The 12,940-nt window shown below is 46.5% G+C and overlaps 5 protein-coding genes across 6 annotated transcripts; 1 reads left to right on the top strand and 4 right to left on the bottom strand.

Annotated features, from left to right (window-relative positions):
* Positions 1 to 1,263: 1,263 nt before the first annotated feature.
* On the bottom strand, positions 1,264 to 2,381 carry LOC121597333. Its single transcript, XM_041923013.1, has 3 exons — positions 2,358 to 2,381; positions 1,642 to 2,207; positions 1,264 to 1,561 (listed from the first exon to the last, which is right to left on the bottom strand). The coding sequence occupies exons 2-3, from the start codon at positions 2,167 to 2,169 to the stop codon at positions 1,352 to 1,354; spliced, it is 738 nt and encodes a 245-aa protein (XP_041778947.1). The 5' UTR covers positions 2,170 to 2,207; positions 2,358 to 2,381; the 3' UTR covers positions 1,264 to 1,351.
* Positions 2,382 to 3,145: 764 nt separating this feature from the next.
* On the bottom strand, positions 3,146 to 4,069 carry LOC121597208. The gene is made up of 2 exons (XM_041922804.1): positions 3,501 to 4,069; positions 3,146 to 3,412 (listed from the first exon to the last, which is right to left on the bottom strand). Exons 1-2 carry the CDS (start codon positions 3,975 to 3,977, stop codon positions 3,296 to 3,298), a joined length of 594 nt encoding a protein of 197 aa, XP_041778738.1. The 5' UTR covers positions 3,978 to 4,069; the 3' UTR covers positions 3,146 to 3,295.
* Positions 4,070 to 4,350: 281 nt separating this feature from the next.
* On the bottom strand, positions 4,351 to 5,010 carry LOC121597508. 2 transcript variants are annotated; one of them, XM_041923321.1, is made up of 2 exons: positions 4,642 to 5,010; positions 4,351 to 4,578 (listed from the first exon to the last, which is right to left on the bottom strand). In XM_041923321.1, exons 1-2 carry the CDS (start codon positions 4,996 to 4,998, stop codon positions 4,408 to 4,410), a joined length of 528 nt encoding a protein of 175 aa, XP_041779255.1. In that variant the 5' UTR covers positions 4,999 to 5,010; the 3' UTR covers positions 4,351 to 4,407. The 2 variants fall into 2 exon arrangements, with proteins under 2 accessions (XP_041779255.1, XP_041779256.1); XM_041923322.1 differs by having other exon boundaries at positions 4,351 to 4,575.
* Positions 5,011 to 5,334: 324 nt separating this feature from the next.
* Positions 5,335 to 6,741, bottom strand: LOC121597509 (ninjurin-1-like). The gene is made up of 2 exons (XM_041923323.1): positions 5,540 to 6,741; positions 5,335 to 5,457 (listed from the first exon to the last, which is right to left on the bottom strand). Exons 1-2 carry the CDS (start codon positions 5,936 to 5,938, stop codon positions 5,335 to 5,337), a joined length of 522 nt encoding a protein of 173 aa, XP_041779257.1. The 5' UTR covers positions 5,939 to 6,741.
* A 1,040-nt stretch (positions 6,742 to 7,781) lies between these two features.
* On the top strand, positions 7,782 to 10,861 carry LOC121597507 (cilia- and flagella-associated protein 91-like). Its single transcript, XM_041923320.1, has 3 exons — positions 7,782 to 9,104; positions 9,171 to 9,327; positions 9,386 to 10,861. The coding sequence occupies exons 1-3, from the start codon at positions 8,035 to 8,037 to the stop codon at positions 10,643 to 10,645; spliced, it is 2,487 nt and encodes an 828-aa protein (XP_041779254.1). The 5' UTR covers positions 7,782 to 8,034; the 3' UTR covers positions 10,646 to 10,861.
* Positions 10,862 to 12,940: the final 2,079 nt, after the last annotated feature.

Raw genomic sequence — 12,940 nt, 5'->3', positions numbered from 1 at the left:
ACTCAGCCAAACTATCAAATCAATCTGAATAATCCAGCGAAAATCAAATGACAGCACGTACGATAAAATCGTATCCGATGGAGCACTGCAGCGGCCCTAAGCGGTCGCGTGGAGCCCCGAGAAAAAGAACTTGCCACCACTGAGAAGAAAATGTGCATCTTAGTCCTTCTTTGGCTTTGAATTCCTAGTACAATGTTCCTAGTGAAAGGATGCATATTCTCGTGAGATGGAACTTTTATTTTACGCATTAGCACTCTCCCCCCCCCCTGAATTTTGAATTTCAACCTACAGAAAAATACAAATAAAATATTCCCAAGCGAAATTTTTCGGGGATAATGAACACAAACTCATGCCATCTCTTTCTATTCATCAGCCCTACTCTCTCACACGCATCGATGAACTTTTACACATCTCTTTGTTCATTGTACTATATTTGAAGGGTTTAAAAGTGATAGATAACAATTCATGTTCATGAACTAGTTATGGTCAAATGTTAATGGTGTAATGTTTGTACCATGGTCGACCTGAGTTCAATTCCATTTTTTTTGTTTTTTTTTTATGATTTAAAGTTTTATTTAATTTTTAAAACATCCAGCTCCAATAACTTCAAACCCATTTACTCATTGTTAGAAATGCGTGTTTAATAGTTAATCTGTTATTTTTATTGTTTTATTTATTTCTTTTAATTCTTTTAGTATCAGTACCCCTTCATACAAACAAACCAGTAAATAGCACGATAATGAATAATAATATGGTGGCGCAACTGGCAAAGTGATTCGAAGTAGAACTAGCGATGTGGTTGGTAGCATCAAGGATGAAGCATGATCATGAGTGGAGGGAGTGAATCCGAATGTTCATTTCTATTTTTAGCTCTTTTTTGCATGGGTTCATCTTTCACGTGTGTTCACTATCCCCGAAAATGATCTGTATTTCGTTGGTCTTTTCGGGGATAATTCGTTAACGACTTATCCCCGAAAAGACCAGCGAAAACCAGCGTGGTCGGGAGCTTGGGTTGGTGCTCCTACCGAAATCCGCCAAAATAATCTGGCCACATTGTTGACAGCTCCAGCAGCGGAGCCTTTGGGCAGAGTGACATTTGTAAGGTTCCACACTGTGATGATTTGAAATGACCGTTTCTGTAACAAGTCTTTGAACGGTTTTTGAAAAGCTTTATTTTCTTTTATTTATCAATTATTCGAGTTTGACTTGATGACTTCAATTGTTCTATTAACAATAAAAGAAATATCTCTCAAAAAAAAAAAAAAATAACAAAAAAGACAAAAGCAGCAGCTGCATTGCTATAAATCGGAGAGCTATGTCAAGGTCATAACTGTTCTTCCGTGCAGGTGTTCTACGTTCCACCAAGAGCGCTATCCGTTATGTTCACGTTGGTAAGCAGACCGACCACGCTGCCGGAAGAGGCCACGATAGCATTGGGTGGTTGTTCCGCAACAACCAGCGATGCTACAAGGATGTTGATCATCGTAATGATGGCTACACCGATCGACGTTACGATCTTGACGCGCTGCCGTTTCGGATCATCACGTTGGGGTTTGGTGAGCTTTTCAAGAAGGATTGAAATTTAAAAGTAGAGTAATATAGCTTATCGAGATACCATAAAAATAACCTCATTCTACCTACCGAAACTACGATCATCGTAATGGCGACCATCATTTGCAGTACCAGCGACATGATCACGAACGTGATGCACGCAACGTACGTCTTGGAGCCCTGGTTGTAGGTAATGAGCAGCCGCAGCTGGTTCGCGTTCGCCGTCAGCAGAGAAATGTCCATAGCACTTTCGGCGATGCTTTTGGAGATGTCGTACGAAGGCGTTATGGTAGACTCCCTGCGCCCACTATCCGTCTGATAGATACCGGTCACGGTAATTGGTTTCGGGGGCAAGGGTGGCGGTGTCGGTGGAACTGCTTCCGTTGAGCTGCGGGACGAGCGTGCAATTAACGCTGACAACGGATCCGTGTTCGAGTCAGCTCCTTCCGGATTTAGCTCGAATTGTCCGCTCGCTATATCGAGTTCACTTTTGCTCCTACCGAACAGGGGGTTCGTGCGGGTAATGTTGTTCCTGTAGTGTCCATTGGGCGTCGCAGCGTTTGGACGATACACTACGGGCAGATCGGCAGGGCGCTTCTCTTGCTCACGATCGTTCATTGCACTGAGTAGAAATGGGATCGTACCGAGACTGTGGCCTACATATGGGACAGTAAAGTAAAAACACACTTTCTTAACCAACACTATCCTGTCAGAAAACTTGCTTCAAATACCGTTGATCAACCGGAAAAGGGCGCTGTACTTTACATCCATATAAAAAAAAACAAAAGATAACTACTGATCCTCACCGTTACAATGCTGATCCGTTCCGATCCTTTCTGAACGCTGCCTCGGAACGAACTGCACGATCACTGTGGTCGGTGTGCGATGATAACCTCATTCGGAAGGTAACGCTTGCCGGACGGGTATCGAGCAGGGATCTATAGAATTAATGTATGTATCGATCGAACTCGGAAGTCGCGGGCAACTGAGATTGGTCAGGTGAAACGCTTTTTGATATGCTATATTAATCACAAGAAGGCCATTTTGGGCTTAAGGAGGACTTACATGGGATGTAATTTAAATCGGAACATAAAAAGATAATTGTGTCTGGAATTTAAAATTATTGCTCATCGAAGGCTGCCATGGAGAGTTGCAAAATTATATGTTCTGAAGGACAATTCAAATAACAAGTATTATCATCTTCAGGCACATCGAGGTAACAAAAAGAGCAAACACTCCTAATTGTTTTTTTTATTTGATGAGTTTCCTCTTTACATAAAGAACTAGCACATGAGGTCATGTGGGTCTATAAAAATAAGGCCAAGGCTCATTAGATTTATTTTTGCATCATGTGTGATGAGATAAACGTCAATCTTTGTTTATAGAAAAAATAATACACAAATGAGAATCGAACCACATTCACATGAGGATTATCATTAGACCACCGGAGCATCTCGAGATCGGCTGAGTAAAACGTAATAAGAAATAAGCAATTGGTAACTACAATTTAGGCGAAAAACGTCATCTTATCTTACTATTTCCAATTCAATATTATTAATTTAAAACATATTGAGCGGATACAACACGATTTCTGAATTTTGCAATGGTATTTATTGGAATATGTTTCAGCTTTACAATGCTTTTTTGAAGAAAAATGTATATTTTATGACAAACAAATCAACAAAAAACGATAACAAAGCACCACAGCAATTGCACATGGCTCACTCCATGGTGGGAAAGTTGGCTAAGTTTCCAGCAAAACATTTAGCAGCGTTACGACGCCCAGATTCAGCAGCGCAATTACCGTCGCCACCAAGCAGGCCAGGGTTCGTAGCAGCGGCCAACGCTGACTGGTGTACGTCTGCAACGAAACAACAACGATTCGTTGGAATTTAGCATTGGCAACTGAAAAAGAAACCTCGCCCTCCCTTGCATCGCGATATACTAACCGACATCATCAGCATGGCGACACAGTTCAGTATTTGCAGTACGAGCGACACTATCAGCAGCGCGAAGATAGTTTGATAGCTGACCGTTTCCTGGCGCTCGCTGTTGGAGCTGCCCAGCAGCCGCAGCTGATTGGAGTTGGCCGCCAGGAAGGCAATGTTGAGCGCATTCTCCAGCACCGAGCGTCGCACATCGTAACCACCGTTGTCCCGGTTCCGCCGATCCGACCCATTCACGGCACGATCCGCCTCGTAGTTCGGTGTCGTTTCGTTGTTGTCCCAATCGTTCTCCTGGTACGGCTGGACGCGGATAGCGTCCTGGTTGAAGATCACCGGGTTGCAGAACACTTTCGACTGTTTCTCGCTGCCGGTAAAGATGCGTACGCCCCGATTGCCAGCGTGCTCGACGTGCTGGTGGGGCGGTGGCGACGGTCTATTGTAGCGCCCGGGGCTTCGGCGGGATGGCTCGGGTCTGGTCATGATGATGAGACCGGGAGCAAGCGATCGCGTTTACCGTTTCGCACGAAGCTTGGTTGCGTACTGCGCAACCGGTGATAACGTGCCGGTGGCCAAGGTGCGTCTGAAAATCGTTCCCTACCATCCGAGCGCTATTATAAGCTTGTAAGTCAAGGGCAGCAGCAGCAGCTGCAAGAAGCAATGTGAAGGTTGTATGCACACCGAACAGCCCTTACTGATGTTCTTTAACCCTCGTCGGTGCTTAGCCATGCGTTACCAACCGTACATCGTTTCCGGATGGAAGTGCGTGCAAACCCTTTTCGGACAAGGTGCAAGAACGATGCATAGAGTAAAGCTAATAATCAATTTACAACGATGTTTTAAAAAGTAGCAAAAATAATGCTTATAGCTTTATTAAAATAATGTCCAGTACTAATGTTCTAAAGCCTTAAAACTACTGTTGTCCTGCATGTTCACCAAGGCTCCGATAGATCTCCTCGAAATCAATCCGCGAATGCTCCACATTGATCATGAACGGTATCAGCAGATTGACGAGCGAAATGATGATCGCCCCCGTCACGGCAAATGCTTTCATCTTTGCGTATCGACTCGGATCGTTCACCTGCTGTAAGACATAACGCCAATCATGGTTATGGTATTAAAACTTCCAAGCAATACACCCTCCTACCGTGATCGTTATGACGGAGATCGCCACCAGTATCTGCAGCACGATCGAAACCGTCACCAGCACCTCGGTGGCGATGAACGATTCCGTCTCCTTGAAGCTAACCAGCAGCCGGAGCAGATTACTGTTTGCCGCCAGGAAGGACACACTGAGCGCGATCTCGACGACACATCGGAAGAAGTCGTACCCGGTGTAGCTGAGGGCAAGATAGTACTCGGATCTGGCACTGTCGTACGTTAGCTCCTCCGAGGCCGAACGGGATGATCCGTGCTCGATGGGGGTGCCCACTTCAAGACGATGCTGATTGGCAGCAGCGTCGGTAGGTTTGGTTCTGTAAATCGAGGTGCTGTTGCTGGTCATCTTTACGCTATCGGTTCTGGTGGTGGAATGAACATCGATCACCCGGGGCAGTAGTGCAGGTAGTGTAAGACTGAACTGGGGCTTTGTACATAGATACAATCGATTGGGTTAGCGTGCCGAGCACGATAATTGTATTCGGCAAAAAACTGGAAGCCAAGCAGCTCATTTAAAGCTAGCTGTTTGGAGATTGGAATCACATAAAGCGCGTAACGCTTGTCAAGCGTTACACCATCTAAATGCGCTTATAGCTACGGGTGTGTTGGTGTTGGGTTTATCAGCAGTTTATAACGGCTAAACCACGCGCAAGAAGGGATGTTCTTAGTGACTGTGGGTCAACTACTTATCCGTGATGACGAGCGAAGCCACCAGAATGTTTATGACCGTGATGATCGACACCAGTATGGAGGTGCACACTTTTAGCTTGTGAATTCTACGATTCGGCTTCGATCGTGGATAGCTCTGGAAGCAAAACAAGAAAGACTTTATGAACATTTTCTTTTAAAAAAGAACACAAAAAACGTAAAATTTAAAGACCACCCACCTTTATAATGATAACACCACTGGCCACAAAAATCTGCAACACCAGCGAGCTTATAACGAGCGCAATGCAGGCCACGTACGTGTGCGACTTCTCGTTGTACGTCATCAGCAGCCGCAGCTGGTTCGCGTTCGCCGTCAGAAGCGATATGTCCATGGCACTTTCGGCAATTCCCTTGTGGATGTCGTACGTTTGCGTTTGGCTTGCCCGTGTCTTTCGCCGACCGTCCACCTCCGATACGCTGGCCGTACCGTCCTCTGCGTAGCCCAGCTCGAGCGGTTCCAGCCGACGCATCTCGACCAGATCGGTAACGCCCGGTTCCGCCTGAGCGTTCATCGCGATCAAGCTGTCGTTGGTGTTTTGGGCGGACCCGTGGGGCGGTTCTGCCATACTCACGATCATGAGCACAAACGGTCTAGTTTGTGGGGTGAACGATCAAACCTTTTTTGCTACGCGACCGATTAAAAGAGTATGTTCTGATCGTCACTTTCTACTGAGGCACTTTCAAACATTGGCGCCTGGTAATTGGCGCGTGCATTGCTCAACGATCGTGCGTAATACGACACCCGTGGGAAGCAGCACAATCACAACATTCCTTACACACTAACTATCAACTGCACTCAGCACTATCAGCGGACTGATATTTTACGCACTTCCGATTCGCAACACGGCCAGTTCGCGACTGTGGCCAGACCCGGGGAAAGCAAAACTGTCGCACAGTGCTACCATCGTAGTAGAGGTTAATACAAAAAATGCCAGCTGTTAGCATTGGTGCACACCCTTTCTTCACCGAGGCTCGTAACGATTATCATCGTTGGTTTGCGGTTGTGGTAGAGCGTTGGCTTTTGTTATTTTCATCACTGCCGATTTGATTGTAAAGCAGATTGTGATATGAGTTTCAGCGCTTCCAAACGAACTGTTCTGAGCTGATAGCTGATGCTGCTGCTGCTGCTGCTGCAGTGATGGTAGTAGTAAGAGGACACACGCGGCTAAGGTTCTTTGCACGTACAATAGCGAAAGGCGACTGAGAGCACTCTCGGGGGTTGCGAGATGAGAACGAGGGATTTTTCGCTGCACAACAGAATGTGGAGCAACAGTGGGCCGGACCGGGTCTGATAGTGTACGGAACGCTTTCAATCAAAGGGCGTCCGCGACTGTACAGTTAGCGGTGGAAAAATGCACTCCGCTGGGGAGAAGGGAACATTGTGGCGTCTCGCTCCATGTGAGATAATCAGAGCGAATGTTGAGGTTTATTCTCGTTAGGGAAGACCGATTGTCTGGTATTTTTTTGCGCTTAAGGGAGACGAGGGTGGTTTCATTCGCGATCTTGCGTCATCGATCGATGGCGGATGAAACGCACGTGCAGTGTATGTATGTGCAATTGTACATTGTATGAAGAATCATAATCACGAAGATAGAGCTTCGTTAGAAAGGCTATTAGTTGATCTATATAAAAGAGTAAATAGAAAATGTTTATTAATTAACTGCTCTATAATATTTGACTAAAAAGAAGAAAAAAATGTAGAAAAAACAAATGGGAAATTAATTCAATTGAATTTAAAAAGAAATATCATACATAAGAAATGGCAAGATGAAAGTAAGAAAGATTATTTTAAGTTGCATCTTTTTAAACACTGAAATGAAAGAAAAAATACAGAATTGAAAAAAAGCTCAAATAATGCATACATACAATGATAGCCTATTTTTTAATTCTCAGTCTAACGGACACAGGTTTTCCAGTTAACAAGGTTATTTTTGACCGTTTAATAAAACGTCTATTTTAGCTATTTGTTATATTAGTTTTTTTTTTCTTTTACCAAAAAAAAAGAATCTAAAAAACATTATAAATAAAAGTTGTTATAATACTTTTTTGTCTAGTTATTCTTGGATAGCATAGACATTATTTTATTATGTTGTAGTCTAAAGCATTTGTGTTTTCTTATATTTTGTTTTATTATATTATATTAAATGTTTTTTTTCACATCGTCAACTTGTTTAACAAATTGCGATTGTTTTTATAAATTCATTATTTATTTTTGTTTAATTATTTGTTCAAATTTGCTCATTGGTCAATGCAAAGCGGTTGTAGCGCCGGATAATTAAGTAAGTAAGTTGCTCATTGGTCAATTAATTTGTTTCATTTCTCTAAACTACTCATAACCAGTCGAAAATCTAAAGAAATAACCATAGTAACCACCTGTTGCTGATTTTCAAACAAAGCACGTGTTGCTCGTTCCCGTCCGCGTCAAAGCCAATCAAGGTGTGCCAGTGTCCTGTTGCTATGGCGAAGGCAAAGGCCAAAGGCAGTTTTGTTTATTTATCGATCAAATTCAGCCGTGGAAATACAGTACAACAACCCATCACCCGTACGCTTTTGCACCCGGTAGTAGTGCATCGGAATTCGTCCCGTACAGCAACGCGCTGTGGTGTAGGAATTTGTTAATTACGGTCTGCAGTTCTGAACTTGATAAAGTGCAGGTAAAGGTGGTGCCACTAGCATGACGTACCGCAGCCACAACGTGGGACCGTCCCGTGCCTTCGATCACATCTACGACCCGCTGTACGTGGCCTCCGACCGGAAGGACGTCTGCCGGGCGAACCATGCGGCGCTCACGAAGTCGGCCCCGATCGGCATCTTTCCCGTGTACCAGTCGATGTTCAGCGAGCTGCCCCGGCTCACCCGCAACCACTACGTGATGCATCGCAATCCGCTGCCGTACTATCCGGAGCCGGGCCTGGATCCGATACGTGGGTACGGTCACCATCCGGACACGTCGAAAGTGCTCGGTTCGGAGCGGCCCAAGTTTTTCTGCCATCCGAATGCGGGCGAGTCGGGCTGCAATGTCCGATACGCCCCGGATTACGTGCCTGGTGCCGAGCCGGAGTACTGTGGGTGTGAAGATGAATATGAAGAGGGAGGAGCCCAACCAGCCCGCTTTCGGGAGGTAGCTTCCCAAACGGAGTACCGCGAATCGTCCGCCCAAACGCAACCCTGGATGCCGACGGCCGTACTGAAGGACAGTGCGATGCCAGGGGCGGAAATTGTGTACGTGGCGGAGATGCTGCAGCACACGCGCTTCCCGGGCGTGAACGAGGTGGAGATAGTGGAGCGGGCGAGGCGCAAGCGGACCTGGGAGTATGCGCTCGGCAGCTGCGACTCGCTGGACGAGTGGCGCCAGCAGAAGCTGGTGCTGCAGATCTTCGAGTGGGAGGAGTGGGTCGCCCGGGAGCGGCAGATCGATCGGTACCAGATGCTGCGGTTGCAGCTGGTGGCCAAGATAATGGAGAAGCGCGAACGGGACAACCATCAGGCGGCGGAGGGCAAGATGGAGAACACGAAGCGGCGCATCAATCAGGCACGGAACCGGGCGATGGATAAGCTGGAGGCAAACTTTGAGCGCAATCTGAGAAAGTTGGACCGCAAGCGGCATCAGCTGAGCGTGCGGTACGGGGGGAAGAGCCGGGGGCAGGACGCGATGGAGACACTTGCGCTGGAGGCGCTGGCCGGAGCGAGGAAGAAGTACACGAAGCAGTCGTACGACTACGATCCGAATCTTATCGAAGTGGGGTGAGAAGTTGGAAGTTCTAAGGAGAGCGATCTTCATTTATTCAATATCTGATCTTGTCCTTGTAGGTTGGCAAAGTTGGACAAGAAGACGACTGTTCCTCAGAAGTTCGTAAACCCTCGGGACCAGCGTCCGGAGCTCTGGAAGCCGAAGGAAGTCTGTCGTGAGCTCCAAAAGGGCTTCTGGTCGGACAACTTCCTTCGCAAGCTGTACGAGTCACTAAAGGTAAGCCTTTTCGCTCGGAGTAAAGTCCTCGGAACTCACGCAGTATTCCTTCTTTCAGCAATTCCGCAACCGCAAAGACAGTGAGCGAGCAATCCCGCAATGTCTGATCGTCGTTTCATCACCCACGGAAAGTGTCGTCATGTCTCCAGTCGCCGTGTCGCCCGAGAAAGAAAGCGACAACCTCTACCAGCAGGCCGTTCTGCTCCAGAAGCTTATCAAAGGCCGTGCGACTCAGGAGATGATTCACCGTGACTACGCCACCGAGCATGATCTGATGGATGATTTGCTCGCGTCCCATCGGCTGCCCGTTGTGGAGGAGTTTTTCCCCTCGGATGGCCTACAATCGTTCGGTGGAGAGCCGGCCGGCGGGAGTGTTCGTGAGCGTTATCTGCAAATTCTCAAGAACGAGCAGCTGCTGGACGCGTTCATCGAGAGCAGTACGCACGCACAGATGAGCTCGCTGATGAGTACGCTCGAGCGGGAGCTGACGCGGCTGCAGAACGAGCGCAACACGCAGGCGTTCTACTTGCTCGCGGAACGGGAGCGTCATCGGCGGGAGGCGGACAGTGAGCCGGGCTCGATGCTGGACCGGAAGCAGCAGCTGAGCGGCGATGAGATGGCACTCTACCTAGAGGCGGCACTGCTCGAGCAGGCGGACAATGTGGACGAGATGCGGGAGCGGATCCAGCAGATGGCGCGCAAGTTCGACGAGGAGGCGGATCGGCGCAGCGACGGCAGCTCGCTGCTGCTGATGGCCGGGGATGGGGCCGGTGGGCATCGGGAAGCTGTCGGCGGTGTGGCGGGTGCTCTGGCGGACGAGATGCTGCTGCCCGAGCTGTTTCGGCGAGCGGCAAGGGAGAATGTCAAATTCAAACAACGGTCAATGTTGGCCAATGTGCATGAGCTGATTTACAACCGGAAGGAGGAGGAGGAGGAGGAAGACGAGAAGAAAGAAAAGGCTGATCGCGAGGATATCGATGCAGGCCAGCTGAAGGAAGATTTGGAGCGTCAGCCCGAGGAGCGCCGGGTAGTCAGTGGGTTGCTGGATGGTATTATCGATCGGGCCGTACTGCAGCCGCCGGTCGTGGATGCAGCCTACTCCGAGAACGAGGTAGAAGAGCTACCCGAGGACGAGGAGGAGGAGATCGGGGGCAGTGATTTTTCGGCCCTCGATTACGAAGGGCAGGAGGTGGGGGAGGAAGGTGTGATGGAGGAAGGGGCGGAAGAGGAAGAGATTTCCCGCATGGCGAACGAGCTGATCGAGGACATTCTGAGCCGCGTGATGGACTTTTCGGAACAGGGCATCGGGGAAGAGTGAGTTTGGGCCATGCTTTAGTGCAATGGAACTGAGAATATTGCTAAATTGATTGTAGAAGTTCATACTTTCATTCACATTCACATTGAAATAATTAACTCAAATACCAATTGGTATAAAATTGGTCGGCCAGCTATGAAAATGGCCTATAAAAGAGTAAATTATGAAAAAATCAACAAAGTCAAAAAATTAGCATTAAATAAATGAAACATACATTAGTTATCGTAAAATACTTTTTTTTATTGACAAATTACGGAAAGAAAACGAATTGCGCACAATAAATTTTCTTCCATTTGAATTTGAATGAGATTTACCACCGTGATGAGCAGTTTGACTTGATTTTCCAATAGATGGCGCTAGAGTTCATTGAGTATCACAGTTCCCAGGCGACAAAAATGCTTTGCTTCATACTTCAGATAAAAAGCTGTGCTGTTAAGGTGCGAAGAATACGAATTTGAATTTGTGTTGATTATTAACTAGAATCAACGTCATAACTTCGTTTCATTAATGTTTGATGTTGTTAATGCTAAATTGTTCTTAAGAACAAATAGAGATCATTGTCGAAGATTCGGTGGTATTGTGAAAGAAATTTAAAAAAATGTATAAAATTTTATGCTTGAATCGAAGCTATTTATATCGTCGAACATTAGATTAAATTAGTACATTTGATTTTTTCCCATGGGTTTTTTTATAGTTTGGCAAATATTTTGGATTCGATTGTACGGCTAAATGGCTTCAAAGCTGTCATATCTCGGGGAAAAAAACGACATTTTTTTATTCAAAACTTTATTAGAAGCATTGGAAATGCTCTGTTTAATAATAATCTATCACTTCAATGAATAAACTCCTTTTCTTTTTCTTCTTCTTTGATGTAACTACCGACATGAAGACTTCGAAAAACAAAAGCCTCGTGATAAGGTAGGCCAGTCCAAATGAGAGTTAAACGCGTTTTAGTCTTTTTGAAGCCAACGCGTCTAGTCAGTGCAGAAAGATACGCGTACATTTAAAACCTGTAAATGTTACCTTTAAGCCTGCCCAATAAAAACGGCATATGACAGAAAACTCCCTTCGTTACTAAATCATCGCCCCAAACCTATTCACATTCCCTTCGCCTCCCCCAGTTTCGAACGAGTTGGCTTAGCGCCTGCGAGCCCAATTATGCATCCATTACCATAAACCAGCAGCGCACTCTTCCACCCGCCGAGCTCGGGTGGAGCGCGCGTTACCCGCGTTACATCTCATTTGCTACCAAATTATGCACATCCTGTCCCATCGCAATGGGATGAGATTCGGTGGTTCTCCTCTGATTTCTTGCTCCGGTAAAGGATTATCGATCGGTTTTTGTGGGTACGCGCACGACAGGCGTAAAGGCTTATACGATTAGGCACCGTGTTGCGCGCGTGCTTTGTACACGTTCGGTCCTCCCAGCATCGCCCATCGTGTGGAATGCCTGATCGTGTTCGACGCGTGAAATGAATGGGGAAGTTTGATTATCGAATTAAGCAACAGCCCAGCGCCAACGCTGCCAAAGAGAAAGATGTGTCATTAGGCGTAGCACAAAGGCAGGGAATGTGAAGCCTGGCGTAGGGAGTAATCGTAATCGTTCTGGCACCCGCTTTTGAGATAAAATGCGCGCTTGCTGACGGTGGTTGGATTCTAATTGCACATCGTCATCCTCGATTTCGAAAAAGCGTCCGGTAGGTTGCAGGGAATGCTATAAGCGAATAATGATGGCAAAATGGAAAGTGAACTAGTGTAACGAGCTTTGAAAGAACATATCGAGGTGCCCTAGAGTATATGCGGTAGCTTCAAGAGCTTGATTCAATGGCCTTAGTTAAGCTGAATCAATCAAGTTAACTACAATGAATCAATCCCAATGCTCTTAAACCCGTAATAATGGCCTTATAAAACTGATCGACTCCTCCCTGCCATAAACAGGCACCACCAACGACAGAAAAAGCCATAAAAAACACACTCACTCACAACTTTCAGCACATCTCCTGCAAGCGTGAAGAATGGACTCAACTCAACTCCTTCTCTCTTGTCTACCAACCTTTTGAGCATGATGTTATGCCACTTCCACCATTTCCTAGTGCCCAATCCCAGCTCGCAGCTGTGACAGCTTGCACAATCACTCACAAGCTCATCCGAATGGAAATATCAAACTTGAGCTTGGCGCTGCAATCAGACACAAAATCACTCACCTTTCTTGCGTTCTTCGGTGCAAAAGCGGAAGATAAAGTTCGTCCACCGCTCAAGAGACGCAAAAGGATTGGCATCAGCAAAAAGAAGCAAATT

This window comes from Anopheles merus, chromosome 3R, assembly GCF_017562075.2.
Source record: "Anopheles merus strain MAF chromosome 3R, AmerM5.1, whole genome shotgun sequence".
NCBI lineage: Eukaryota > Metazoa > Arthropoda > Insecta > Diptera > Culicidae > Anopheles > Anopheles merus.
This window is presented reverse-complemented; position numbering and strand designations above follow the sequence as displayed.